The following is a 27,453-nucleotide window of genomic DNA, read 5'->3' as shown; positions in this document are numbered from 1 at the left end:
TGGTTAAACAATTACATTTAAATATCACACAGAAAAGGGCACTTAAATGCAAAAATATAAGTATGTTATTACATGTTTAAGAATTACTGCAACAATGTTTGCTTTCGATAGTTAGACAAGTGGCCTGTCCACTCGCTAGCAACTTCCAACTACCGTACGCAAAGGCAGAAATGTAAAATAGATGGTTTCCACTAGGCCGAAACCGAATTATATATTTTAAAATTAATACTAAACGTTTTTATAGGAAACAAGAAAAGAAGCTAACTTTGGCAAGCCAAAGTTTGAATACTTTTGCAGTAAGTAAGTAAATATATTTGTATTATTTTCATCAAATACATAAAAAACGGACCTATTTTATTATTTTAAAGTAGATTTTAGGGATATCTTTTAATTATCCGATTGTTTCTAATTCTAGACTAAAACTAAATTACAATTTTTTTAAGTATATGAAAATATACTGTCGAAATTCTAAAATTGTTTCCAAATATTTTTCGATTAATGATTGATTTTACACAATATAAATTTAAAATAGAAATTCTAGTCTAAAAAAAATGGTCATATCTCAAAGTATATGATAGTAATAAAAAATCCAGCCAAATTTGTACATATATTAATACTGCGAATAAAAATATGTCTGTATTCGAATTATCAGGTTTTTTATTTAGTCAAGGATTAAGATCCTAAAGACGAGGCATTTAAGAGATCCGTGTTAGAAAAACCTAAAAACTCCATACAAATTGTTTACATTTCAATGTGTTTTTTTTTTTTTTTTTTTTTTTTAATTGGGGTAAGGAGTTACCTAAAGGCTTAGTTATTAAAGATCACATTGGTTTCTTTCATTTCTCTGTAACTCCCACATACTGATCGACAGCATTCGGTTCATTACCGCGTCAATTACAAGCTAATCCGGGAGTCGGGTCCCCTCATTTAGATATAGTCAACGGGCTCGATGCCCAGCACGGCTAGCACCACATTGAGAACCTGACGCACGGTCATGATGAGGTAGATTCTGGCGTAGAGGATCGGTGACAGTTGGCTGCGCCTCTGGACGAGCACCTTCTTGTGGCGATAGTAGCGACTGGTGACCCCGGCCAGATTCTCAATGTAGCGCACAAACTGGTGGATGCCGCACGAGCCCTGCGGCAACTGTTCCAGCAGGGATTCCAGGACATCGGGGAAGGGCAGCAAGTAGCCGTAGATAATTTCCCAATCCAACTAGAATTGCAAGGAAAGCATGACCTTAGAGGGCTATATTAAGAAATAGAGTAAGCCATCCGCTTACATCATCTTCCAGAATGCTGAGATCAATCTCCTCCAGCGGCGGTAGAGGATCATATACCTTCGCCTTCACCTGGTCGTTAAAGGTGCGCAGAAGGGTCTCCAGGCGGGCCGAATTGTACAATATGTACGAAGCACCCTTCGAGCTGCCCAGTCCATTGCGCACCAGTGTGACGGCGCTCTGGTGGCGCACACTGGCCAGGTCCACAATCACGGCAGCTGAGCCCAGGCGCTTCATCAAGGTATCCATGTTGCTGATGCCCGACTGACGGATGCCATTGCGGTGGATGGCCACTTGGCGCATGTGGGTGGTGCGCAGCCTGCCGGCGAAAAAGAAAGAGAGGAAGACATGTAAATGAGTGGGATGGCAAGAGAAAAAGAAAAAAAAATTTTTTTTTAATTGCTTATTGCTTATACTCACTCCAAATAACCATCCAGGGTCATCTTGGTGGCCGTCTTCTGCACCGGCTCCACCACGGGTCCACTGACCAGGCAGACATGATCCTTCAGCTCTGGCTGTGTGCATTTTTGCAGTTCCACATGCACACGTATGGTGTCCTTCTTTACATCCTCGGGCTCGACCAGACGCCAAGGCGAATACTCAGCCAGACGACGAATGATATTATAGATTACCTGCAGGCGATAGTGGCGCAACTCCTGGGGGGTTTGGCCTGCTCTTACGCCAGCGTTCTGAAGAGTCAAGGACAAGGTGGGCGACTGTTCAGTCTTGCTGCGACGTCCATAATCGCCGGCCTGCGACAGCACATTCGTAAGGACATGGGTAATTATGGGAAGGCGCTGAAAACTCAGGGTGTAGCGTCCGATGGGCAAAGATTTGGCCTCCTTGAATGGAAAGCGCCACATGGCGGCCTGTTCGATCAGCGATTGGAGCTCCTCGTTCTCCGGCATCAGATCATCCGTGCCGCTGCGCAGTTGGCGTCTCTGCTTGGCGACAACGGCCTGCCAGAAGCGAGCGTTGGCGGAAACGCTGAGGTCCCCATTATCAGTCAGACCCAAGATGTTGTAGCGGATAGTGTCGCCCAATTGGCGCACGCTTAACGGAGGCAGTGCATCGCTGCCGGCCGGCATGGTGAAAAAGTCTAAGAGGTGCTGACTAACCTGGTGCAATGGACTGGAGTGATCCATATTTAAGGAAATGGGGAAAACCCAAACTAAAACTATCAGTACCAGATATTAAAAAAGAATTTGATTTAGAGCTGGGAATAAAATCGATTTTGCAATCGATTAAACGTTTTTTTTTTATGCGATAAATTGATATAAAATCTATTATTTTTAATTTAATTGTACTCTTTTAGGAATCCAAAATTTTCGGAATTTGGTATTCCAATGGCTGAATTTACGGTGATTTCTATGCTAGAGCTAATTTAATAATAAGCAAGATCAAGACGATTGCTTCGTTCGATAGTCGCTTTCGATAGTTGCGTGAGCGGCAGGTACCGAAAAACGTGCAGCGCGCATCTCTAACGCAAAGAAACACAAGTTGTTGACTTTTTTCTGGCCGTGTGTGCGTCGTTTGTGGATATATAAAGCTATAGAGGAACCGAGGAGCTAGTGCTTCAGCCCCTGATCCGAGCAATACCAAACAATCTGGAGTCGCGGGTCGTTGACCTGGGCCTGGCCTGCTTGGTCTGCCTGACGGAGGAGCCCGGCAGCACCTCTATTTACGGCCATGACCTGGAGCCACCGCATATGCAGATCCTGGACAAGATCCGCAGCTGCACCGGCCTCCAACTGGAGCGTCGCGCCTACGCACACATGCAGGGCTGGCCGGACAAGATATGCCAGCAGTGTTACATCGAGCTAACGGTGGCCTATCGCTTTCGGGAAAAGTGCGCCACAGTGGAGAAACTGTTCCAGTCGGCTGCCGGCCTCTCCCCGCTGCAGTTGGAGCAGCAGCAGCAGCAGCAGATGCAGCTAAAACTGGAACTCGAGCAGCACCAGGTGCGCCTGCCTGCCACGCTGAAGATCAAGCGTTTGGAGATGGAACCCGTTGCTGTATCCGGCGGCGCGGTGAGCAGTGCACTGGTCAAGACCACCAAGTCTTCATACTACCAGAAAATAGTTAAGGTGGATATAGAGGAGGTGGATGACGAAGAATCGGAAGAGGAAGCGGAAGAGGAGGAAGTGCCGACGGCGGCAGCGACGACGACGGCGGATACGGTTACCCTGCTGCCGGACGAAGCCATGGTCCTGTCCTTGACCGATCTCAATGAGACCGATCCTATTAAAATGGGCGCAGAAAGCTCTACCTCCAGCGACGACGAGGAGGAGGATAGGGAGGAGGCTGATGAGGAGGAGGACAAGCTGTTAGCTTTGGATCCCTGGGATAACGACCAGACGCCGGAGCATCTGTACGAAATCGAGACACCAATACTGGAGGAAGAGCTGCCGTCGCCGTTGCTGCTGCCACCACCGCCACCTGCCCAGGCAACCACCAGCAAGCTAAGGAAGCGCACGTACCGCCGCGTTACGCCCATTGTTAAGGAGGAAGCCGATGGAGTGGCGGATTCCGCCCTAGACAAGGATTATATGCCGGTGGCGACCAACTCCAAGCGCCGCCAATCGGAGCGCTCGCCCAAGATCTGCGATGTTTGCGGGAACACGTACAAATACCAGCATGCCCTGAATGCGCATATGCGACGCCATAACAACGAGCGTCCGTATCCGTGCGAGGTGTGCCAGAAGGCGTTCATCTCGAACGTGGAGCTGCGGCGTCACATGCGCGTTCATACCGGCCAAAAGCCGTACGGCTGCAAGTTCTGTGAACGCCGCTTCTCGGATTTTGGCAGCAGCAAGAAGCACGAGCGGATTCACACCGGCGAGCGGCCGTATGTGTGTGAGGTGTGCCACAAGGGATTCGCCTACGCCCATGTCCTGTCCGTTCACCGGCGCACGCACACGGGCAAGAAGCAGTTCCAGTGCACCAAGTGCGACAAGGGATTTACCAAGAAGAGTTACCTGTCGGCGCATATGGACCAGCATCGAGGCACGGGATCGGGTGAGTTATCCGGTGGCTGCGAAGGAGAAGCAACGGAATCGGATTTCCTACGCAAGCCGGACGACTCATTCTCCCTGGACTCGGTGGTGCTGGGCGAGCAGAATAAGGTCCTCGAGGAGTGCATTGTCACCAACGACTTCATGTTCAACGAGGAGGATGATGACCATGGCGGGGCCGATGTGGATGAGAACGAGGAAGCGGAGGCGGCGGGGGAAGCCCATCATCATGAATCGTATCCGCCACAGCCAGACTTTGACGACGTCAATGGCTATCAGACAGTGCGATCTGTCAAGGAGCTGGTGGGCGATCTGCTCGATTCCGAGGAGTTTGATGACGAATCCAAATATCTGATCGACTAGTATTACCCCTCCGCACGAGTCTCTCCCGTATAGTAAACACTAAATTCCCCAACCCACCCCACACCCTGTAGGTGTTAGTTTTTAGTTAGAATTCTAGGCCCTGCAATCTGTGTAAATAAATTGAAGAGATATTTGGATAAAAATCAACAAACGTCGTGGTTCAACTGTAGTTAAATTCAAGTCTTGGGTTTAATATCAGGGGTAAAATAAAAATAAAATAAAAACAAAGCTGGGACGATGAGAAAAATATGTAAACTATATTTTTTTAGGGACTTTTCGGAAACAAAAAACATTTTTATAAACCAATTTTATTTCTTAGTGTGTGTTTAACACTTACTTTTCAATATTAATAAAATAATTTAATATAATTATTAAATTTTAATGTGTATATACAATTTGAGTAATAACTCTAATTTCTATTTTTTAAATAACTAAAAACAAGTTGTTTTTTAATTTTTATTTTACAAATTTGAAAATAAGAGTTATTTGTAAATTTTTATATATGTAGAAATGAAAAATTAATATTTTTTATTAAAAGTGAATAATAAATAAAACAAAATAACTAAATTTTTTAAATAATTATAAAATAAGAGTTATAAGAAAATGATATAATTATTACAATTTTTATAATAAAAATTATACAATAAAACTTATTTTTTTATTAAAAAAATTGTCTTAATTATAATATTTTGTATAAGAATATACTTTTTTTTTTAATAACGAAAAACCTTTTATTTTATAATTTTTAAAATAAAAATATATGAATATTAAACTTTTTATAATAAAAATTATAATATAAGAGATTTTTAATAAAGAAAAGTTTTAAGTTCTTATTAGTCACTTCTGATGGAAAAAGTATAAAATGATTAAATTTTAATTTTTATATACAAGTTTAGTAAAAACTTATTTTCCAATATGTACAAAAATTATTATATATATATTTTTATTATAAAAATTATTATAATTTTCATAATAAAAGTATATAGTTATTGTAAAAATAATAATTGTTACGATTCCCGCCCGTTTCACATTCCCAGACGGACTGTTTTTAATAAATCATTAAAAATATTATCGCTCGAAATATAGCTTTTCATTGAGATAAGCACACTTTCGAAGGCCGGCTTCTGTCTCTCACCTTACTCCCCGGCACGTACAACGACAAGTTCGGCCACAAGTTCGACTTCCCCCTTAAAAGAACTCCGAATTTTGTTTCCAAGCAAACTGTGTAAACACCAAGAGATGCTGCTGGCCAGAACAAGGTCGCCTCCGTTGCCACGAAATCGAATTTTCGGCTAACCCAAGAACCAACTGTGCAAATTGAAGAGCACAGTGGAGACCCCAGTAAGAAGACCGGAAGCGGCCATATATAAATTCTATCTAGTTTATTACAGGCTCGGGTTAGTTCACATACACACACTCTTCAGTTTGGGGCAATTGTTCTAGGGATGATGATTTATAGTCCATGGTAGCCGGCGACCACTGTGGCCGAGCTTTGGCCACGTTCTTGAACCGGTTTCGGCGGAGCACTCCGGCCCGGGGTCAACGATTCGCCCTGCGGCCGAGGGGTAAGCCGGGGGCATTTACATATTCTCTCATATTTTTTAGTCGGCGTACAAAAAATATATATATATAAATATATGTGTGTTATATTAAATATTATTATTAAAATTTAGACGGTAGGGGCGAGGCTAAGGAATTGCATCCAGAACTTCACATGGAACAATAAAACTTGAACGCACGCACACACAGGCAACAGCTGACTGGTTGGTTGGCTAATCCTCGAAGGTGATGCGCCCGGGGCCATGGTTCTTCATGTAACGCCGATAGGCCTTGTAGCGCGGATTCTCCGCCAGCTTCTTTTTCATCTCCTCGTCCTGTTCCGCTTTCCAGGCCACGAAATTGTCACGCTTCCACAGCTCGAGATGCAGATACTCCTCGATTAGCTTATCCTCCTGCGCCTCGAACTGATGCTGGCCCATGCCCAGGTGTCGGCGTATCAGATGCAGCTTCTGCTCCCGGCCATAGGGCTGCTTCATCACCGTGTAGCGCCAAAACCATTGCGCATGCCACACAATAAACGAGAGTATCGTGTACGGGCAGATGATGAGCTGCACCCACAGGACATCCCAGAGGGTTGGCTTCGCATAGCCGCCCTTGACGTCCATCTTCTCCTCGATCACCCGTCGTATAATACGTTCCAGCTCCTCACGCTGATCCGTTTTCGACATGCGATTTTTGCCCTTCTTCTGGATCCGCTCCTGGATCTCATCTCGTGCTATGTCCAGCGCCTGATTCCTGTACTTGGGCACCGTGGCAAAGTACTTGATGGCCGAGTCATAGCGCTGCCAGCCGGAATAGTACTGGATGACGGAGACAATGGTGAGCACCACCACAATGACAACGCGTACATCCACCTTGGGGGCCACGCGGCGACGATAGTAGCGATAGTAATGCGCATAGTATGCATCCGGATTGTCCAGCATGTAGTCGTAATCTGTGCGCGACTCCTCGTCCCGCAGGATCTCGTAGGCGGTGGCCACCAGCTTGAATTGTATCTCCGCCGTCGCCTTGGCCTCCTCGCCGCGATGCAAATCCGGATGATAGCGCCTGGCCAGCTGGCGGTAGGCCTTGCCGATCTCCGACTTGGAGGACTCCCTGGTAACGCCCAGCACATCGTAGCAGTTCTCCTTGCCGCAGTACAAGCCCTCCAGGAGGCCGAGGGCCAGTGTGGGCAGCAAAGCCAGTACTAGGAGTAGTCCATGAGCCTGCATCACTGGATCGTTGGATGGCGCTTTCTCTCCGGATCGGGGACACGTGGAGCGTCTGCTCTGCTGGACGGCGCTCTGGAACCCGGAGCTAACTGGGCACACGGCGCTGGCAGTGGTTGTGGTGGTGGTGTCGGGAGCGAGCAACTAGTGGCAGTAGTCGCGTTGGCGCTCTTCCGTCTGTCCGGCTGAAGTGGCCCGCTTTTTGGTCAGGTTCAACTTGCCAAGCAGAGTGTTAGGGATGGGAAAGGCTCGACGATGAAAGTTAAGCTATCGATGGTGTGAATGGTGATTGAACTTGAAACTATCGAGATAGTTATACAAGCAAATATTGAAGTATTTTAGGAGCCTGGACCAAGAGATTGCAGAATACTACGTTTTCTAGTCTTAATACGTTTCTTTTTTTTTTTTTTTTTTAACAACTGTTTATTATCAAGTGTACAAAATGGCTCAAAAATCGTAAGCCTGCTATGTGCTCATCGTTGCCTATCGAATCCAATCGATTTCAGGCGCTTAATATTTTAAAAATATTGGGAGTGTGAAAGGGTAATGGTATTACTGAAAACCTTATATAATTAATGTTTAATTGCCGGAATTAGTTAAATAAAAAATAATTTAATATATTTGTTTTGATTATCGCAAAGAAAGAGGAAATCGATAACAGCTCGAGTGTCACCTCTATGACCTGCAGCAAAACAAAAGAAGCAATTAACGAAATTTATTAGCAATATTGTTTAAGAGGAGACGAGCTTGTCGCAGGATTCGGCACCTCCACACATACGTAGGAGTCACTGCATCCAATGCCCCAGCTGCGCTTGGCCAAGGGAAGCGCTGTGAGATTGCAGCCAAAGTTCGGGTCCGAATTAACACCCATTTCCATGACCATATCGAGGAGACGTCGTCGTCTGTTGTGAGGGATTCTCGCCGGCGCCGGTGGCTGTGATGGAGCGCTAGCTGGTGGCCAGGATGTGGCCAGCCGCCCTGTCTCGCCTATTCAGACGCCGCATTGTGTACATTGTGCTGGTGGTAGTGCTGCTTGTCACCGGATTTGGTCACCTCTTTGACCAGGTGAGTGTCCTGCTGCTGCTCATAGTTGCTAGATAATAGATCTCTCTCTCTCTCTTTCTCTCTCTCTCTCTCTTGTCACAGGACACCTTTGCGGGTCTGCACTACGATGAGTATGTGGTGCAGCGCACGCGACCCTTACTCTGGACACAACAGCTCCTGGCCCCGGAGGAGCAGCTCAATCGGACCCGCGGCGATCCGGAGGCGCGCTGCCGGAACTCGGTGCAGGGTCGCCGCTTGGTGGCCGACGAGCGGGGCTTCGTCTGCCGCAGGAAGGAGGTGCTGCCCAATGGTTGCTGCAACACGGAACTGCCCAATATCGGTTACTACAGCTGTCGCACCTGCAATGCCACCACACACTGCTGCGGTTTGTACGAGTACTGCGTGTCCTGCTGCCTCCATCCAGGCCAGCAGCCGCTGCTGGAGCGTGTGCTCCGATCGCCCAACACGCCCAAGTATACCTTCGCCAGCGTAACGGACCATTTCGAACTGTGCCTGGTCAAGTGCCGTACCAACTCCCACTCTGTGGCCCATGAGAACAAATATCGCGACCCAGCGGCCAAGCACTGCTACGGCCTAACGGAGGCCCACGAGTCGCAGCGGGATGTGGCGCCCAAGGGAGCGAGTGCCAGCTAATTCTTGAACCCAAAACAAACAAATTAGCATGTTATACTTCCTAATTGTAGGCTTCCTTGTTGGCAATACTTTAAACCGTTTAAGTAGGGCTCATAGATCGTTCATTTTTCTGCAAGACTGTCGTAATATATGCACCCTTCAGGTATATACTCTATATCTCGCGTGGTATGTCTATGAGAATCCGGGATAACAACCGAAGCTTTAAGGAAAATCCTCAAGCATCAAGCCATTCACATATACGTTGGCACAGTCCTCAGCTATTTGAGAAAATTTGAGATCGAATTTAATTGTAAGCATGGTTTTTTTTGCACTGTATATACATAATTACACAAGTATTTGGGCATATCGACATTGTTCGTACATTTTTCGGAGATATGTTGCTTTTCTTTGGCAGAATTGAGTCGTTTTGAAATTGTCATATCTCCGCGCGAAACTATATCGTTTTAAATTAACATATAACATTTTTAGTTCAGCGGAGATATGTCGCGCGAACTTATGTCGCCACTACAAGTATTTGTGTAACTTCTTGCTTTTTCAAGGACTCCTTCTTTAATTTAAACCATGAATTTGTTTTGTAAATAAATTTAAAAAAAAATCAAAGGAATAACGAACAAAGCCTGAAGCTCTCTAAAGCTAAGCCTTAGTCCTAAGCTTGTTGGTGTTCTAGTGTAATTGTTTTTAGTAAATATTGTAAATAAATCAAAGTTTGCTATAAGCTAGATAATGTTTATTTATGTTTTTATAAAATTAATACATAAATATTTTAAAATATAAAAAAACGGGGACTTTTCCTACTATAATTTAAAAATTTTAATAATTTGTATAGAATGTTTATTTATGTTTTTTTTTTATAAAATTAATACATAAATATTGTAAAATATAAATTAAATACGGGGACTTTTTCTTCTATATTTTACATTTTAATATTTAAATTTTTTAATATTAAAATTTTTAATAGAAAATTGTATGACCAAAAACAATCTCACCACCAAGTTAGGCCTGCAGCTCAAAAGGCTCCTGGTGCACCACCTTTCCCTCGATGCCATAGAATATAGTGCCATCCTGGACATAGCCCCAGGCCATGCGCTGCGAGGTGAAGCCGATGCCCAGGTCACCGTTGTGACCCACCACAATGGCACCGCCAGTGCCACCCAGCCGCTTGGTCATCTCCCGGCACTCCTGATCCACCGCCTCCTGGGCAGAGAGTCCTTTGTACTCGATGGCGGCCAGAATGCGTTGCGCCAAGTTGTACCGCATGATGGTCTCGCCATGTCCGGTGGTTGAGACGCCACCGCGTCCATTATCCGCATAGGTGCCGCTGCCTAGGATGGGCGTGTCTCCAATGCGACCTGGCCACTTGCCAGTGATGCCACCAGTGGAGGTGCCAGCCACAATCAGACCCTGTGCATCTATGGCCACGGCACCCACCGTTTCGCCACTGGGATCGGTCTTGGGAGCTGGCACTGAGACGGGTTCTCGGACTGGAGTCTTCTCCTCTCCGCCGGCCAGTTCTGTGCGCGCAAAGAAGGGATCCTTGCCCTGGGCCAACTGCTCTTGGAACTCCTTGAGTGTATAACGGGCGCCGTCCGTGACGAGGGCTCCCGGCTGCAAACGCTCACTGCCTGTGGCCAGGGCCAGCTCCTGGGCAGCATCGCCGCCAATGAAAGTGTGCCGCTGCTTCTCCATGAGTCGCCGGGCCACCGTTATAGGATGCATCACATCACGCAGCAGGGTAATGCAGCCAGCCCGCAGATCGCTGCCCTCCATTAGGCTGGCCTCCATCTCCACCTGGCCGTTGGTGTTCAGGCAGGAGCCATAGCCGGCATTGAAGTTCTCGTCCAGCTCCATGCTGCGCACCGCCGCCTCCACGGCATCCAAGGCACTGCCACCACCAGGGCCGTCATTCTCCTTCGGCTGTAGCAGATGCCAGGCGGAGCGGAGGGCCTGCTTGATGCCCAGGAACTTCCCGATGATGCGGGAATCCGGAATGTCGCCGGCCCCGCCATGGATGAGCAGCATTGGGCGTGGCATGGCGCGGTCTCTTCTAATTTAAATTTAAATTTTATTTAAAATTTAATTCAAGAATCTTCTCTCTGTGGCGATAGTAGTTGCTGTCAGCAGCTCTAGAGTCAGATGTCTGGTGCTCAGACTGCTGGGGATTATGTTTTATACTTCTCTCCTTTGTCTTTATGGCGGGATAATACCCTGCCAAAAAGTCACTAAGCTGGATAGTGGTTATATTTCTTCTTCTTCTAATTAAAAATAAAGTTATTTGGGAGAGGAGAAAATTCACGAAATTTAAGTAAAAGCTTATAAATTTATTTAATTTAATTTTAGTTCTATAAAATTATTTAAAATCCCATAGAGTATTTGTTAGTCAACTTCCTACATTTATGGTTATTTTTGCATGCATATCGGGGTCTGGTTTTTGTGTGTTCTCCCGGACTGCACTGCGATAAGGCGAAATAATCAGTAATTTTTTAATGGGTTTCGCGGTTGAATATAATATAATCAGGGGAGTTATCGTTGAGGATGAGGGTTCGGGAGAGCGGGAGGGGAAGGGGAAGGGCCAGGAGAGCTCAGGTAGTAGTAGTGATCAACTGAAGAATTCCTCTCAGACGAAAACAGGCTCGAGTGGTCATAAGCTGGAAGGCATTCAGGGTATTCTTTCCCTGAAAAAAAAAAACAACAAAATATAAAACAGCAAATAGGTTAATATTATTTATGACTCAAAGGATTTACGTCTTAAAAGGTGTCTCCGAAATGTTACTAAAATTAAAGTAAATATAAACAATCCATGCATATCCACCCTTTGAATACATTCCCTATTCATTTCTGACCCGAATCAATCAACTGAAAACATCCAATTCTGTAGCTAATGGTCATGCCATCATTATCTTTATTATATTCCTGACTGCCGGTAGTTAAAGTCATCCTGATGTATTCCCCGTGGCATGGCAAAGTTCATTGGCTTTGCGCGTTCGCGTCACTGCACCAGTGAACCGTGGGGTCATGGGGCACCAACACTGCACACATACTGCTCACCACAAATGCATATATATATATATATAGATGTGTATATCAACAATGATGATGGAGCAATTAAAGTGAAACGTTTAATCAAAACACTCGGCAATTGCGGCTTGATTGAGTGGCGGCGCCCCCGCCATCTACCGCCTGGCAATCGTAGTCTTTTGCCGCAGAGGTGGCGCCGCCTGGTGTCGCTGCCGCGAACAATGGTTCATTAAAAACGGCAGCATTGTAAAGTTCAGAAGGATTCAGAGGTTTATGGGGGAATATTTTAATTAATTAATTAAAAAAGCTTAATTTTTAACTTAAAAATTAAAACTGTGTTAAAACACTAGGGCCTCAAAAGATCTTAAAAAGGGATTAAAAACTATAAGGCGGCTGAGAGCGGAGCTGAGAGCTGAGATGATAGGCAGGCTTAAAATTTCAGAGCAAATATATTTAGACATTTTAAAAATAATTTTCAAAATTATAGGGAAATTATTTAGGATATTTAGACGTTAAAGAGAAAATATTGTCTAATTTTAAAGACTAAATTTAATTTTTTTATGGCAAGTATGTTACTATGTAATAGCCTGATCCTTGCTCTTTGTCACGACGAGGACCCTCCTCCCACTTACTTGTTGGCCTTAAATTCATGGTAACTTTTTCCTTAAACCTAAAAAATTTATTTTTAGTTTTAGGACGGTTTTTTAAGGATGATTTTTCCTAAATTGAGAATATTAATTTCATGAGTGTAGGCCAAATTTTTAGAAAAAAAATACCCCCAGCTCAAATGAGACTTGATTCTCCCTGCGATTTAAGGAGTATATAGAAAGCAGATTCTTGGAAGCTGGCTCACATGGCACACACACACAGAGTCTCGAGTGTGCAATAACATTTAATGCCGTTGAACTCATAGCTCCCGCTCTTTGTTATCCCCAGAGTTCGATGGAGCAATTTCGGCAGTTTTCTCCACACGGTTTTTCCACCTAAATTTCACTTTGTGCCGAGACTAAAGGAAAATGCCCGGGGTTTCTTTTGGGAGAATTTATAAATCAAAATGTCAGAAATTATTAGCCGTTCTGTTCCTTCCAAGGGGTCGTCCTCACATGACCCCCATCATCATTATTTTGCTCGTCATAATCGCATTGAACTCGCTCTCCCCCTCTTAACAAAGGATGAAGAATGAAGGGTGAAAAGGTGGTGACAGGAACAGGAAAAGGAAAAAGGGGGGGGGGGGGGGGCGTAGTTCAGGCACCTTTCGAACCCATCAATCTAATTGGGTGTGAAACGCCGGCGGATGCACAGGTGTGCGGGTTTACAGAAGTGCCACTTAAGGCCCGATTACGCGGAATAATCATTAATACAGAATAAATTCTGAATGCAGTTTAAGCATGCCTCTTGAATCCTGCAATTATGGAGTTTTTTGTGCATATTTTCTGTTTTTATTTAATGTAAGAACATATTTATTGATAACAAAATATATATAAATATATTTAAAGGTGCACTCATAAAAATTGTTACTAAAATCGTCCTAGGGAAACATACATATGTAAGTAAGTAAGAACAAGTTGGGAATTTTAAGTGTGAAATTTTTAGTACCATCAATTTTAGGGCTAATTAGCCCTGGTTTTTATGACCAGTAAAATAAGTGAAACTATATTGAAAAATGAACCAAACGAAGCGAATTAAAAAATAAATAAATAAAAAAAAAAACATCAAAAATTAACCCTATAAAATTAGGTCTAATTATTTTAGGAAATTTTTCTTAAATATAGAAAAACATTTTTATGAGTTTGATTTGTTTTTAATTGAAGATGCCTTATTCTAAATATTTTCAAAGAAAATTTTTAGAATATTAGTTTATTATTATTAGAATATTATTATATTAATTATTTTTCGACTTGTGAAAATTCCTCTTAAAATCTGTCCCAGCTGAAAAGTAGGCTACGCAATTGAACTAACTGATGGCGACTAATGGGGGATATGGACAGGAACATGTGCTGCACTTTGGCCGATTGACCAACAATCCTTGTTAGGTTGGATATCCCAGCGGGCATCAAGGTCACACCTGATGGGCAGCCTGGCTATAGAAATGGGCATCGGTACAATAATGAGAGTGACAGCGAGACACCGACCATGATGACGGAGATGGCAAAGAGCCGCCTTTGTTGCGACTTACGGATGCCATTCAATGTGCTCCATTTCCACACACACTTTTCCTCTCCCCCCCCTTCAGGAAACCGGATAATTTGCCATCTCCTTGGGGTGACGAGTGAATGGAATCAGAACGTTTGCCGGATCCTAGCACAATGCCGCCAACGATTCGAGATGATTCGATGTGATTCGAGGTGATTTTTAAGGTGATTCTCTTTTTCCAATTAAGCGCAGCGTGATCTTGGTGAGATATTTTTGGGAATTCTTTAGTATATTAAATCAGTTTTTAACACAAAAGTTAAATTTTTAATTATGAATTTTCAAACAGCTTCTAAATTAAAAATGCTGCTTCACCTTGTTGTTTAAAAATAAAACTATATAACCAAACAGTGTAACCGTATCGGTTAAATCCGGACACTGGAACACCGGAGTCATTGTCACTCGTCCTGTTACGCATTCGCTTAGGACTCTCTCGGCTCGCAAATTAAATTGTCAGCTTCTTTTTTTTTGTGATTCTCTATTTTTCTCTGTTTTTCCTTGGAACATCCCCCACCTCCGTCCTGGGATTACCCCGGGCAAGTTGACTTTGATTTTTCGCCCAAGCTTTTTGTCTTCTTATTTTGTAGGGGCGATGGCCACTTGAAAATTAATTTGGAGCCAACCGCAGGCAATAGCCGGCCATTCGAGGCAGCATCTAAGGATAAATATCTGTATATATCGATGCGTATATAGAATATATCTGTTTATCCTTGGCCAGATAATTGAATTTATCGACATCCCAGGACGATATTTCCCCAGCCTATTTTTGCGTGTTGTAATTTCATTTCCTGGCCATTGGCGACTCACAACTGCTTTGAATGTAAACATATATAAATTATATATATATATTATATATACTATATATTTCCAAATTTTCATATCGATTGTTCGTTCGTAACAGATTGCAATCAAAGCCTAGGCAATATAAACACACTCACGAATAGAAATTAATCGAGAGACAGCAGATGTCCTTCTTTGGTTAGTCTCCCCCTGGGTCAGCCTCGTGGTTAACTCGGCTCATTTCTTGGCCTATTCCGCCACACTAATTCGATTTTAATGCACTTAACGGAGCAATAGCCCTCTTGGCTCGCACTTTCGGCCATGGCTAATGGGGGTTTGGGCCACCAATTAAACGAACTTTTGTTGCTATAGTTTGTATTATATTTCATGTCTTTAATTTTAGCGGGGTTTTGTGGATTGATTTTTTCTCTATGAATTTTAAATACTTTTTTATTCTTTTTTATAATTATTCATTATTATTTATAGTTATTCATATTATTATTTAAAATTATTCATAATAATTCATATTTTTTCATACTATTTCATACTTGTTCATGCTTTTCATTCTTTTTCATACCTTTTCATACTTTTTCATACTTTTTCTTAATTTTTCATACATTACATAGCCACTACTGGCATTCCCCTGTGAAATAGCAACAAATAACTTTTGCCATTGCGATTAATTTACTTGTTACTTGGCCTGTTTTGTTTAGTTTTTCCTTTTTTTATTTTGGGTTTCTATTTTCCGTTGTGCTGGGGGTTCTGCCTCCTGTTTTTGGTCTTCATTACGGCAATGAAGAAATATGAAGCAGCAGAGGACAGGCAAAGAAAGGGGGGACACTGGTGGCGGCAATGAACTCCGCGCCTGGCAGGGGGTGAAATAGTATTTTGCGACGCAGAATTGCTAGCCTCCAGGCTTCCAGGCATACGTGTCCAGTTGTCCTTCACCCTCAATGGGGTTCATGCAACTGAATATTTAGGAAAAGAAAATTTATAATTTTTTAAATTAAATTATATATGTACATATATATAAAGACATAAAATAAAAAAAAATATACATATTTGCCTTAATAAAGGGATCTAAATTTTTAAAGACATAAATCCCTAATTTTTGTCTTATTATTTTTCCCAATTTCTTTATTTTTTTAGCTTTCATGGGGCATTAATTATTTTTTAATTTAATTTTTTTAAATATATATTAACCTTATTAATTTTTAGATGTAGAGAAAATGTACAGCTGGGAATGCAAAACTGAAACTGTCAAACTGTAAACATAATAAGTATAGGTAAAATGTAATGAAATAATATCTGCAAGGGTATAAAAACTTCGGCGTGCCGAAGTTAGCTTCCTTTCTTGTTAAATTATTTTTCGCTTGTTTTTTCCGCATAAACTTCAAACCAGTGGACCAACTTTTCGGACAGGTCGAAAAATGGGACGACGCACAGTAGCGCCTCTCAAACAATTAGCGTTGCAAAAATCAAAAAAGTCATGTTCGCAAAAACGATTTTAACCATACTTATTCGACAGGAAATTTAACAAGGATTCAGAATCTGCAATAAAATCAATTTTGAGATTTTTTTTGTAGAAGTTATGAGCATTTAAAGTTGAACTTTGTTTCGTTTTTTGCATCATACAAAAAAAAAAATGTGTAAATTGGTCGACTTTCAGGTAATATTACAAAAAAACCATAAAACCAATGGTCATGGTTTTTACTTTAAATGATAGATACATTCATAAACTATTAAAGAACCTAAAAAAAACGACACTTTGGTTTGGCCTTCTACAGGTAAATCGCTACCTGCCAGGTGTCCATTTTTTTCACCTTTTTCTGCCTAAAGTAGTCTATATCTTTTGACGCCAATGCCGGCCACTGACTACACTATGACTACAAGTTCAGTGGATCTTTCCTGGATCAGAATTAACTTTCATCGGCTGCGTCGAGCTGCGTCTGCGGAAATGCAACGCAAAAAACCAAAACAACTCAGGGTAAAACATACCAAAATACCGACACAATTTCATACATTTCAAGAAATATACTAACTGTAGCGCGTGGCGGTTACACTTCGAATTAAAAAAAAAAATTTTTTTTCAGTTTTCAAATTATTTTTATTCGAGCAAATACATAAAAATAAACATAAAAAATTAAATACAAATTTTTGTTTAAAAATTGTTTTCATTGAAAAAAAATTATTTTTTCACTTTGATATCCTTTAAAAAGGCGTATTTGTGGGCGTGGTACTTTATGCAGTACATATATATATTTTGCAACAATTACCTGTCCAATACCGTTTAAATTATTCGATTACGTTATTTGGTTCAAAAGATATGATTTTTGCAACGCTAAATGAGAAAAGGCGCTACTGTGCGACGTCGAACGGCAACAATGGACAAAGGACATCAAACACTTGGCTTTTTATGTGTTATGTTGCCTTGGTGGAAATTTGATTGCCCACGTCCTCGGGTCCACGCTCCTTCTCCTCCTTTCCCGGCTCCACATAACCCACCGCCTTCCCCGCCACCTCCTCCTTTTTTGCTTTGGTACTTGGTTTTCCGAGTCCTCGATTCAGCTAGATCCAGTCTCCTGTCTCGTGTCCCTCAATTGTCCAGGGCTCTTTTGGCTAAACACTGAGAGAAAATTTGAGCTGTTTTGACATGTTTAGTAATAATATAATATATGTATATTATTAGAATACCTTAAAAAGGTCAAAAAATATATATGTATATAATACTTATAATAACAATAATAATATATAAAAAAATGTTATATAATAAAAAGAAATATATTTATATTGAACTTGGAGCTCTACCTATCTTTTCTGAATATATATTTCCATAAAATTTTTATATACAAAACCTAAGCAAATTTATTGCTTTTCTCAGAGTGTACTTATTTATTGGCACCCATACTCCCGCCATTTGTTGCGGCTTTCTCTGTCTCTGTGTCGACACTTTTGTTTGTTTGAGCACACACACACACACATCTCGGCCACGCCCACTGTCCAACACCCAACGCCCACCGTCCACCGCCCATTTTCGTGCACATTTCACTTGATTGTCAGTTTCAGTTTTGGGCTTTTGAGTCGAGAGCTTGTGTTTCATTATCACGGTTTGGTCGGTTTGCATTTGGAGTGTCTCCTTCCAGGGTAGCACTTGGGGTTAATTAATTCATTGTAAGATGTAATTATTCGTTACTTTTTTTCAAGAAATTGAGTTAGTTTTAGGGTAAGTAACAGTGTAATGCTCATAATGCTGCCACTGTTGATACCTAAGGCCCGCACCCTAACTTCATTCGGGTTATGTTAAAACGAGTTGGGAATTATAAGTACCCACGTGTGGAATTATTTCCAACATGAATTTCAGAGTGAATTCGCCATGGTTTTATGAACAATTTAACAGCAAAGTAAATGCAATTCGCTGTTATAATAAAAAATGTTCTCAGTGTTAAGACAATTTTTTTATGGCTATTTTTCTTATTGGGGCTTCAACACTTTCTGACTTTGAACTCGCAGCATGCCGCCCCTATTCCCCCCTTTCTCGTGTTTTGATTCGTTTTGTTGCGTTTGTTTTTGTATCTTTATATGCGTGCGCTGCGTTCCGATTGGATTTCGGAATTAATTCGTTTCCCAGTCGCATTCCCAATGCCGTATTCCATATTCGGAACTCCCTATCTTAATCCGCCATGGAAAGTGATTGGATTAATGTGGTATTTTGGCAGCAGCTTAGTTGAAAATTTATAAAAATTACTGCGAAGAAATTACTAAGAAGATCTAAAATAGTTTATTAAAGTTTGAAAAAGTCTTAAAAATTCCAGATATAACAAGTTTATTACCTTTTTCCCACCTTAATTGATGGTTTTAAATAGGATTTTATTTTTAAATCATCGTTTACAAGTTAATTTTAGGTTATATTTCACTTTGATTGAGGTTTCTGAATTGGATTTTAATATTTAAACAATGGGGTATGACGGTTAACCCTAAACATTTCAATTTCAACTTACAAGTTAATTTGATGTTCCTGCTTAGATTGAGCCTGACCAAATGGATTTTAATATTTAAACATACTCACATGGAAAAAATTATATTTATTTTAAATAAATTTTAAATAAATTGTAAAAAAAAAATGAATTTAAAATAATCTTTAAATTAATTTTAAATATATGGTAAATAAATTTTAAATAAAAAAAAAAAAATGTAAATAAATTTGAAATAAATTTAAATTATCCTTTTTGGCCAGTGCATTTGACAACCGATTTGACAGTCGTCTTGTGCTTAGTTTACCCATATTCCTTGATTCTTTTACTCCCTTTTATTATTATTATTTCTTTTTTCTCAATTTACATGCGAGGAGCAATCAAATGCTCAATCACTCAGCAATGCGGCGATTGGAGAAAAATAAACCGTTGGCCAAAACAAAAGGCGGTGTCCATAATAAATGTTAAGCCAGCGTTTGTGGCCACGCACGCATTTCGGTGCTTTTGGGATGGCCGCTCCTCCACTCGCATTTCCACCTGTCCAGGTGCTACGTGCCCGGACCTATTCAACGGCATTGTCATTGAGGGACCTCAAATTGCGTCGAACTGCGACTGGAATTCCGGAGCCTACACACATTTTTTGCCCCCTTTCCGTGTTTTCCCTTTTTCCTATTATTCTTTTTTTGTATATAGAAATTACACTGTCCGAAAGGTAAGGTAACCTTGCGGGGTATTATAATTTCAGTAGCAAAAAAGGGTTATTTCTGACCCTATAAATCATATATATGTAATATGTAATATTATTAATCTGTATTAACATCCGAGTCAAAGTGGACATGTTTTTTTTTAAATTTAATAAGGGGTTACATCGCAAAAATTATGAAATATTTTAAATATTTAATTTTTTTAAATATTAAAAAAAAACTAGATAAATAATAAAAAATATTTATTGTTTTTTAAATTATTTAAGATATATATATGAAATTTAATTTTAAATACGTTTTTTATTTGCCTTTTTTTAAATTATTTATAATATTAGATATTTTCTAAAATATATTTTTCAATTTTTATTTTATATTATATTCAATATTTTAAAAATTATACTTTTCTTCAGGTGAAAGGTACGACTTTTTTCCGGGAACCCCCCCCCTGGTAGGTTAATTTTTCATGCTAATGAAGGGGGCATGTTTATTGTTTTTGTTGCTGTCCGCTGACCACCTGCCTGGCAGGTGGCTAAACAAACCGAGGAAATTCGTCACACACATACAAGCACACACAGAAAAGGAGCAGGGATAATTGCCGGGCCATCATTTGAGGTTTCTTTTATTTTTTTTTGTTTTTTTTTTTGTGGCGAGGGTAGCCCCCAAGAAATCATTGGAATTAATTTCGAAGCAGGAAATTAAGAAGCGTTTTGCGTTTCGCCTTTGGACTACGCACTCAAGCACACAATTTTTGGGGACAGGGTCAGGGATGAGTGATCAGGGAACCGGGGGTCAGGGGTCATGTCTGGCTATAGCCTTGACCCTAATGCCTGCGCCTTTGGCCGTTGGCCATCCGAGACCCAGGACTTTAAGTGATTTCGGCCAAAAAGGGAGAACAATGAAATCATTGGAAACTTATCCAGCAATGATATGTAATGTGCACAGAGGCGTAACTGTAATTATATATATATATCTATTAAACAATATACAGATAGGGAGTTTTAAAATATATTTATGATCTTCTAAGAAATTCACAATTAATTTTAAAGCTTTCTGTTAAGAAATCTTAAAAAAAAAGTCGACGCCTCTGCAACTTATTCAATAAGTTCGCAAAATGTATGTATATGTATTTATATGTATTTGTATCTGTTTACATATTCAGTGGTTATGAGGCTCTCAGGGCAAGGACGACTCATTTATTTGAGTTTTGCAAATATTCAAGGATAATACTTGCAGCCCTTTTATGTAGAAAAAATGGTTTTTAATATACATTTTTCTATAAGAAAGGCAAAAACTCTATAAAAAGCCAGGTATTATTGAATTTTATTTATTAAATTTTAAACAAGAAAAAAAATTAAAAATTAAATGCAAAATCATGAAAATTTATTCTAAGAGCGTACGTTTTTTTTATAGAAGGCAGGAAATCTATAAAAAGTCAATTATATTTATATATATAAAAACAACATTAAATACAAATATTTTCTAAAAATGGAAAGCAAAATCCAGGAAATTTATATTTTGAAATGCCAAAGCTTACGGAAAACCTTAAAAATGTATACATATACATATACAAATATATAAATATGTATATGCTTGTATAAAAATTTAATAATAATTTGGAACAGTATCCACTTCCTGAAGGATAATACATATAATATATGTTTATGTGGCCATAAAAAGAAAAACGCTGTCGTGCGGTCAAACGCTCCAACAATCTGTTGAATATTCCCTTTAATGTCTTTGTCTATTGATTTAATGTGGCCCAGAGACAAAAAGAGATAGCTAGCGAGGGAGAGAGTGAGAGAGGGCGACCAAGTTGAGCAACAAAATGCGGTCACATTTCTCGCAGGCAAAAAGTGCGGAAAATATAGGGAGAGATATTTGCATACATACACACACACACACACATACATGCTGGGGAAAAAATGGAATTTAACTCATTTCGATCAAAACGATAGCTGCTTGGGCCAGGCCACGCCCCCCGTTTCGGTCACGCCTCCTATCCATACAGGGGATTTTGTGGGCGTGGCGGGCATAATTACAGCGGGGCGGTTGTGGTGAATTTTCGGAATTTATAGCATACTTTTCGGCGGTGCCTGCAATCCAGACATTACGTATACGCATTACGTATGCGCCATGTTGCGGGAAAGCGGAGTGTGTGTGTCGTAAGTGGCAAGTAAGTTGAATTTTTATTGAGCAAATTCACGAGTTCCTTAAATATTTCAACATGAAGAACCAAGCGAAATTGTCAAAGGAGAAGCAACGTCGTCGTCCTCGTCCTGGTCGCTTTATGACGCCACCCGATGCCATGTCATAAAAATCCAACATGCACCCACAGACACTCATCATTATCCCCCTCAAGTCTCAGCCAACACCTTAATTCTGATAATTTTTTTTCGATTTTTTTTTTTATATTAAACCAAATGTTATGGTCAAAGATATAAAAGAGCGACGCACAGTAGCGCCTTTTCTCATTTAGCGCTGCAAAAATCATATCTTTTGAACCAAATAAGGTAATCGAATTATTTAAACGGTATTGGACAGGTAATTTTTGTAAAATATATATATGTAATGCATAATGTACCACGCCCACAAATATGCCTTTTCAAAGGGTATCAAAGTGAAAAAAAAAAATATTTTTTTTCAATGAAAACAATTTTTAAAAAATATTTTTTATTTAAGTTTTTATGTTTATTTTTATATATTTGCTCACATAAAAATAATTTGAAAACTTAAAAAAATTTTTTTTTGTTAATTCAAAGTGTAACCGCCACGCGTTACAGTTATATTTCTTCGAATGTATGAAATTGTGTCGGTATTTTGGTATATTTAACCCTGAGTAGTTTTGGTTTATGTCGTTGCATTTTCGGAGACGCAGATCGACGCAGCCGATGAAAGTTCATTCTGGTCCAGGAAAGATTTACGTAACTTGTAGACATAGTGTAGTCGGTGGCTTTCATTGGCTTCAGAAGTTATAGACTACTTTAGGCAGAAAAGGAGAAAAAAAATGGCACCTGACAGGTAGCGATTTACCTGTACAAGCCCAAAGCAAAGTACCGTTTCTTTAAAAGTTTATGAATGTATCTATCATTTAAAGTAAAAACCGTGACCATTGGTTTTATGGTTTTTGTGTAACATTACCTGAAAGTCGACCAATTTACCCATTTTTTTTGGTATGATGCAAAAAACGAAAGAAAGTTCAACTTAAAAATGCTCATATCTTCTAAAAAAAATCTTAAAATATATTTTATTGCAGATTCTGAGTCCTTGGGAAATTTTCTGTCGATTTTAAGTATGGTTAAAATCGTTTTTGCGGGCATGACTTTTTCGATTTTTGCAACGCTAATTGTTCGAGAGGCGCTACTGTGCGACAGTGAAAAAAACGACAAGGAATCAGGTAAAGTTCATTTAAAAAAAAATTAATTTAATACAAATTAACATTTTAGCTGACAGAAAAATGTAATTACTTTTAATTTCTTTTTTTATTAAAGCTAGAAAAATATATATTTTTGCAATGCAAAACCTAACTGAGAAAAAGCATGTTCCCTTTCAAGATGAGTTACTTGAAAAGCCACGCAACCAGGGAGACAGGATACAGAGATACAGGATACGGAATACCGCCAGGACAGGTTACTAGGGGACACGGGCCACCTGAAGTGGCGCTAGTGCGTCGTAAATAAATAAGCTGCAGGATGCCAATTGATGGGGAGTGCCACTGCCACTGCCACTGCTAGTGCTTGAAATGTGGCCCAAGGACACTCACTGCAGCTGCTGCTGCTCCTGCTACTGCTCCGTAATTAGAATACATTTTGTTTACCAGCACAGCTCCAGCTGCGGCCACAGAATATCCATTACGATGGAATAACAGGGTGGGCATGGGGATGGTCACTGCGTGGGGCGTGGCGGTTGCCCATTACTTTTGCGGTCAGTCGACAGAAGTCAACAGGTTGAAAGGCTCTTTACTGTATATTGATTTTTAAGAAAAAAAACCCTAGGTCTTGGGTCTTAGTTTTCCCTAGTTTTTTTTTTTTTGCCTACAATCAAAAGATCCTTTTTCCCCCGTAATTCAAGTCAAAAGTCCGCCTTTGATTAACGTGAAAATCAATGGGGTGGCCTTGAGGGTTCCTTGAGGGGAGGTGCTCTGTAATTTGGATGCGTAAAGGTGCAACTTCAGCGTCATGTTTCGTTGCTTTGCCTATGCGAGCAGCCTTTGTGATCACTTAAAAAAATCGCACTACGTTTGAAAAGGGATTTATATGAAAAAAAAGAAATAAAGAAAAAGAAAGGAAAATAATGTAAGAAAAAGAGAAGAAAAATAAGAACACGAAGCTTTTATTGAAATCGATAGCTATGGGCCTAACTTAACCTTTTATTGAAATGATTGAAATTATTTATCTTAGGTTTAACACTTTTATAACCTTTATTTAACTTTTTATGGCAATGAAAATGGTGGAAAAATCGATATACCAAACATAATATCGGTTTATTGAATTTTGAATTTATTACTAATAAATCAACTAAATACGGTGTTTTTTAAGATATTTTTTCGATAACACCGATAGTTTTACGTTAATTTCTACATTTTGTAAATGAAAAAAAATGTATATATTAAAGTTTTTTGGTCTTTTCCTCTCGATATACATCCCTTATACTTGATTCCAATTCCGGAAACAGTTTTCTGTGATTCCCTACAGCCTCTTCTCCGATTTCTCAGAGTGAGAGGTGCTGGTGGCAATCGTCAGAAATCGAATGCCATAGTGCAAGGCCGAAAAGAACATGGAACATGGCCTCCAGCTGACGCCTCGGTTGCTTTGCAGTCTCAATTTTCCGCAATTACCCCTTTTCTGGGCCTGCCAACAAGCAGCAATTAGTCAGAGGCGCCCTGCAACCGATGGAAATGCAAGATGCAACACGTGGACATCGTCCACTGTTACCTTCCAGCTTCCACCTTCCAGCGCCCACTTCCGATTTCCATCCCCCAGCAGTAGTTCTTTTGTTTCCACCCACCTGGGCCTGAAAGTGAAAGCGGATGCCAAAACCTGTTGATGATGGCCAGTAGCGGGAATGGAGATGGGGATGTGAGGAGTGGACACTGGAGTTCTGCCCGAGATTGCTGGGATTGCGTTGCCGTAATTAAGTTGACTGCACTTGTCATTTGTCAGCGCAGGAGGTTTGCACAGCCAAAGCGGAGAGGGGGAGGAGCAGGAGCAGGAGCGGGAGCAGGAGGCAGATGCTGCCAAGGAGGGACTCCCGCAAGGAAATGGTTAAAATGTCCTGGGTGTCCTTTTTGCCGCTCGTATTTCAGCTGTCGCCTGGCTTTTGTTTTCTGAATTATTTATGCCAGTGGGGAATATACATAGCATATATATGCACGGGCGAGAGGGAAAGAGATGAAACCGCAAGCCTGCACTGGAGATAATCTATAAAAAATCATTTACTTGGAATATTATATCATATTAATTTGGTTATTAGTATAATAAATTTGGTTTTTATTATAATAAATTACTTCATTAAAGGAATTTATTATAATAAATAAATAATTATAAATAATTATTATAATAAATTCCTTTAATAAAGAAAATTATTATAATAAAATTGATATCGAAACTGTTGTAAACTTTTATTTATCGAAATTTTAAATTTTGAAAAAATATTTAATTAGTTTTGAATACATGCAATTAAATCAAATTAATTTATTGATTTATACATAAATATATAGATTTTTAATACAATTATTATTTATATTTAAAAATTTCATATAATTTCAAATTTTATATTTATCCACTTTAAAATTTTTTTAAATAATTAAATCTAGTCTTTTTATTTTATATATATTTTTATTTTCCAACTGCATTTAAGCTTTTCTCTGGCAAAGAGTTTTCCAGTTAAGGGAATATATAAACATATGCCAAGTCCAGCCTCAACGAATGCCCTTCGATCTGACCCGATTTTCCGATTTTCCGGTTTTCAGTTTGCCTTTTCCGCCAGACCCTCCCCCCTCCACCCACACCCACTAGCCCGCTTTGTGCAACTGCAAATGCCACCACTAACAGTTTCTTTTAATTTACTGTGAAATGAGTTTGTCCAGTGGCAGAAAAGTGGGCGATGGGCGGCAGGACTCAGGGATAACTGCAATTGCTGACTGCTTCTAATTGACAGGATGGCAAAGTTTCCAGAAATTATGGCCAACAATATCGGGGAGAAGAGAAGTGCTTAATTCGACAGCCCCGGAGATTTATAAGATCCGGAAAATGGTTGCAGGGGGGGTGGGGGCCCGAACGGAAGGATTTGGCGAATCCGAGGCAACTCTGATGGATGGATGACCAAGGGGCATACTACTCACCAAAAGTTGAATGAATCCTTTGAGTGGTTTGTATTGTTCACAAAGCATTCTTGAAGCTCTTTTAAAATATGATTTAAATTAGATTTAAATAAATGAAAATTGTATTACAGATTTACAAGGCACTGAAACCGGTTAAGGGGAGGACTTTATTGTTAGCATCTTATATATTATAGATAATAATTTCATCAGCACAAAGCAGACAAAATTTCCCAGAAAAAAGCCAGCAAAAGTTATGACTTTTTTACACACACTCAGCTAAGGACGACCCTTTCGCCGTAAATTGAATTTGCATCCATTGAGCTCCTGCATAATGCCACCCTTGGAGAATCCGCTGAATCCTTTGGATTTCTAATTCTAATTGGCAGTTGATTAGCATTTGCCGCTTTTTCCAGTCACAAATTGGATCATAACCATAATCTCAATCAACGTCGGGGGTCACGTCCTTTTCGCTACTTGATTCGGGACGGGCAACTAATGAGTTTAGGACAAGATTTTCGTTATTTTTTTTCTGCAAATTTAGTGCTGATTTAAAATCACTTGAAAAGTTACCCAAAAGTAGGCTGCCACAAATCTTACTTTAGATTTAAGAAATTAAATACATATTTAAAGTATGCTTAAAAATAATATTCAAATAAAGTTAATATCGATTATGATCTATCTAATAATTGTTGTTTATTTTGATTTATTTATATATGGTTAAATTTACATGGATTTAAAAGTTAGTCCAATAGAAATTATGTATACTTAACTACAAAATAAAATATTAATTTGCGAAAGAAATTCAAATATTTTTTTGAATTTTTAAATCAAATGCATTTTTGTTAAAAAATCTTAACTACATGTTGCAACGCCATTCGCATTTAACCGCAACTTAACACGCAACATTTTGGTGCAGCAATTCTTTCGCACTATGGAATATTTTTAAACATTTTAAGTAATAACGAAGAGCGAATGCTTAATTTTTATATGACAGAGGCAATTGTAATTGTATTAATTTTATTGATTAGTTTATTTTCGAGTTGCATTTTTTATGTACACTAAAGTGGTAAATATTTTAATTATTTTTAGAAATACAAATGGACCAAATTTTCCCCATAGTGCACCGAACCTTCGAACCAGACAGCATCGAACCGAACTGCCGTTCCAGCCTGTTGTGTTTTGTTCGCTTTCGAACCTCAAAACTTCACAGCCGCCTAACAGTGGTCAAACATTGTCATTACAGGGAGTTTTGGCAGTAACAGTGCGCCACACAGTAGCGCCTTTTCTCATTATTCTTTGCAAAAATCAAAGCTTTCGAATGGAATAATATAACTGAATAATTTTAACTGCAT

At 39.9% G+C, this 27,453-nt stretch overlaps 5 protein-coding genes across 5 annotated transcripts; 2 read left to right on the top strand and 3 right to left on the bottom strand.

Moving 5' to 3' along the window:
• Window positions 1–639: 639 nt before the first annotated feature.
• On the bottom strand, window positions 640–2,506 carry LOC108079428 (DALR anticodon-binding domain-containing protein 3). The gene is made up of 3 exons (XM_017173759.3): window positions 1,700–2,506; window positions 1,283–1,598; window positions 640–1,215 (listed from the first exon to the last, which is right to left on the bottom strand). The coding sequence occupies exons 1-3, from the start codon at window positions 2,422–2,424 to the stop codon at window positions 928–930; spliced, it is 1,329 nt and encodes a 442-aa protein (XP_017029248.1). The 5' UTR covers window positions 2,425–2,506; the 3' UTR covers window positions 640–927.
• A 244-nt stretch (window positions 2,507–2,750) lies between these two features.
• On the top strand, window positions 2,751–4,807 carry LOC108079429 (uncharacterized). The gene has a single exon (XM_017173761.3). It carries the CDS (start codon window positions 2,989–2,991, stop codon window positions 4,654–4,656), a length of 1,668 nt encoding a protein of 555 aa, XP_017029250.3. The 5' UTR covers window positions 2,751–2,988; the 3' UTR covers window positions 4,657–4,807.
• Window positions 4,808–6,023: 1,216 nt separating this feature from the next.
• Window positions 6,024–7,827, bottom strand: LOC108079462 (dnaJ homolog subfamily C member 25 homolog). The gene has a single exon (XM_017173803.3). It carries the CDS (start codon window positions 7,425–7,427, stop codon window positions 6,429–6,431), a length of 999 nt encoding a protein of 332 aa, XP_017029292.1. The 5' UTR covers window positions 7,428–7,827; the 3' UTR covers window positions 6,024–6,428.
• Window positions 7,828–8,086: 259 nt separating this feature from the next.
• LOC108079348 (SREBP regulating gene protein) lies at window positions 8,087–9,908 on the top strand. Its single transcript, XM_017173655.3, has 2 exons — window positions 8,087–8,489; window positions 8,571–9,908. Exons 1-2 carry the CDS (start codon window positions 8,388–8,390, stop codon window positions 9,120–9,122), a joined length of 654 nt encoding a protein of 217 aa, XP_017029144.1. The 5' UTR covers window positions 8,087–8,387; the 3' UTR covers window positions 9,123–9,908.
• A 103-nt stretch (window positions 9,909–10,011) lies between these two features.
• On the bottom strand, window positions 10,012–11,265 carry LOC108079351 (probable isoaspartyl peptidase/L-asparaginase CG7860). Its single transcript, XM_017173658.3, has one exon. The coding sequence runs from the start codon at window positions 11,151–11,153 to the stop codon at window positions 10,116–10,118; it is 1,038 nt and encodes a 345-aa protein (XP_017029147.1). The 5' UTR covers window positions 11,154–11,265; the 3' UTR covers window positions 10,012–10,115.
• Window positions 11,266–27,453: the final 16,188 nt, after the last annotated feature.

The sequence above is a fragment of the Drosophila kikkawai genome, chromosome X (assembly GCF_030179895.1).
Source record: "Drosophila kikkawai strain 14028-0561.14 chromosome X, DkikHiC1v2, whole genome shotgun sequence".
Taxonomy (NCBI): domain Eukaryota; kingdom Metazoa; phylum Arthropoda; class Insecta; order Diptera; family Drosophilidae; genus Drosophila; species Drosophila kikkawai.
Note: the sequence above shows the minus strand (reverse complement) of the source record. Positions and strands in the feature narration are given on the sequence as shown.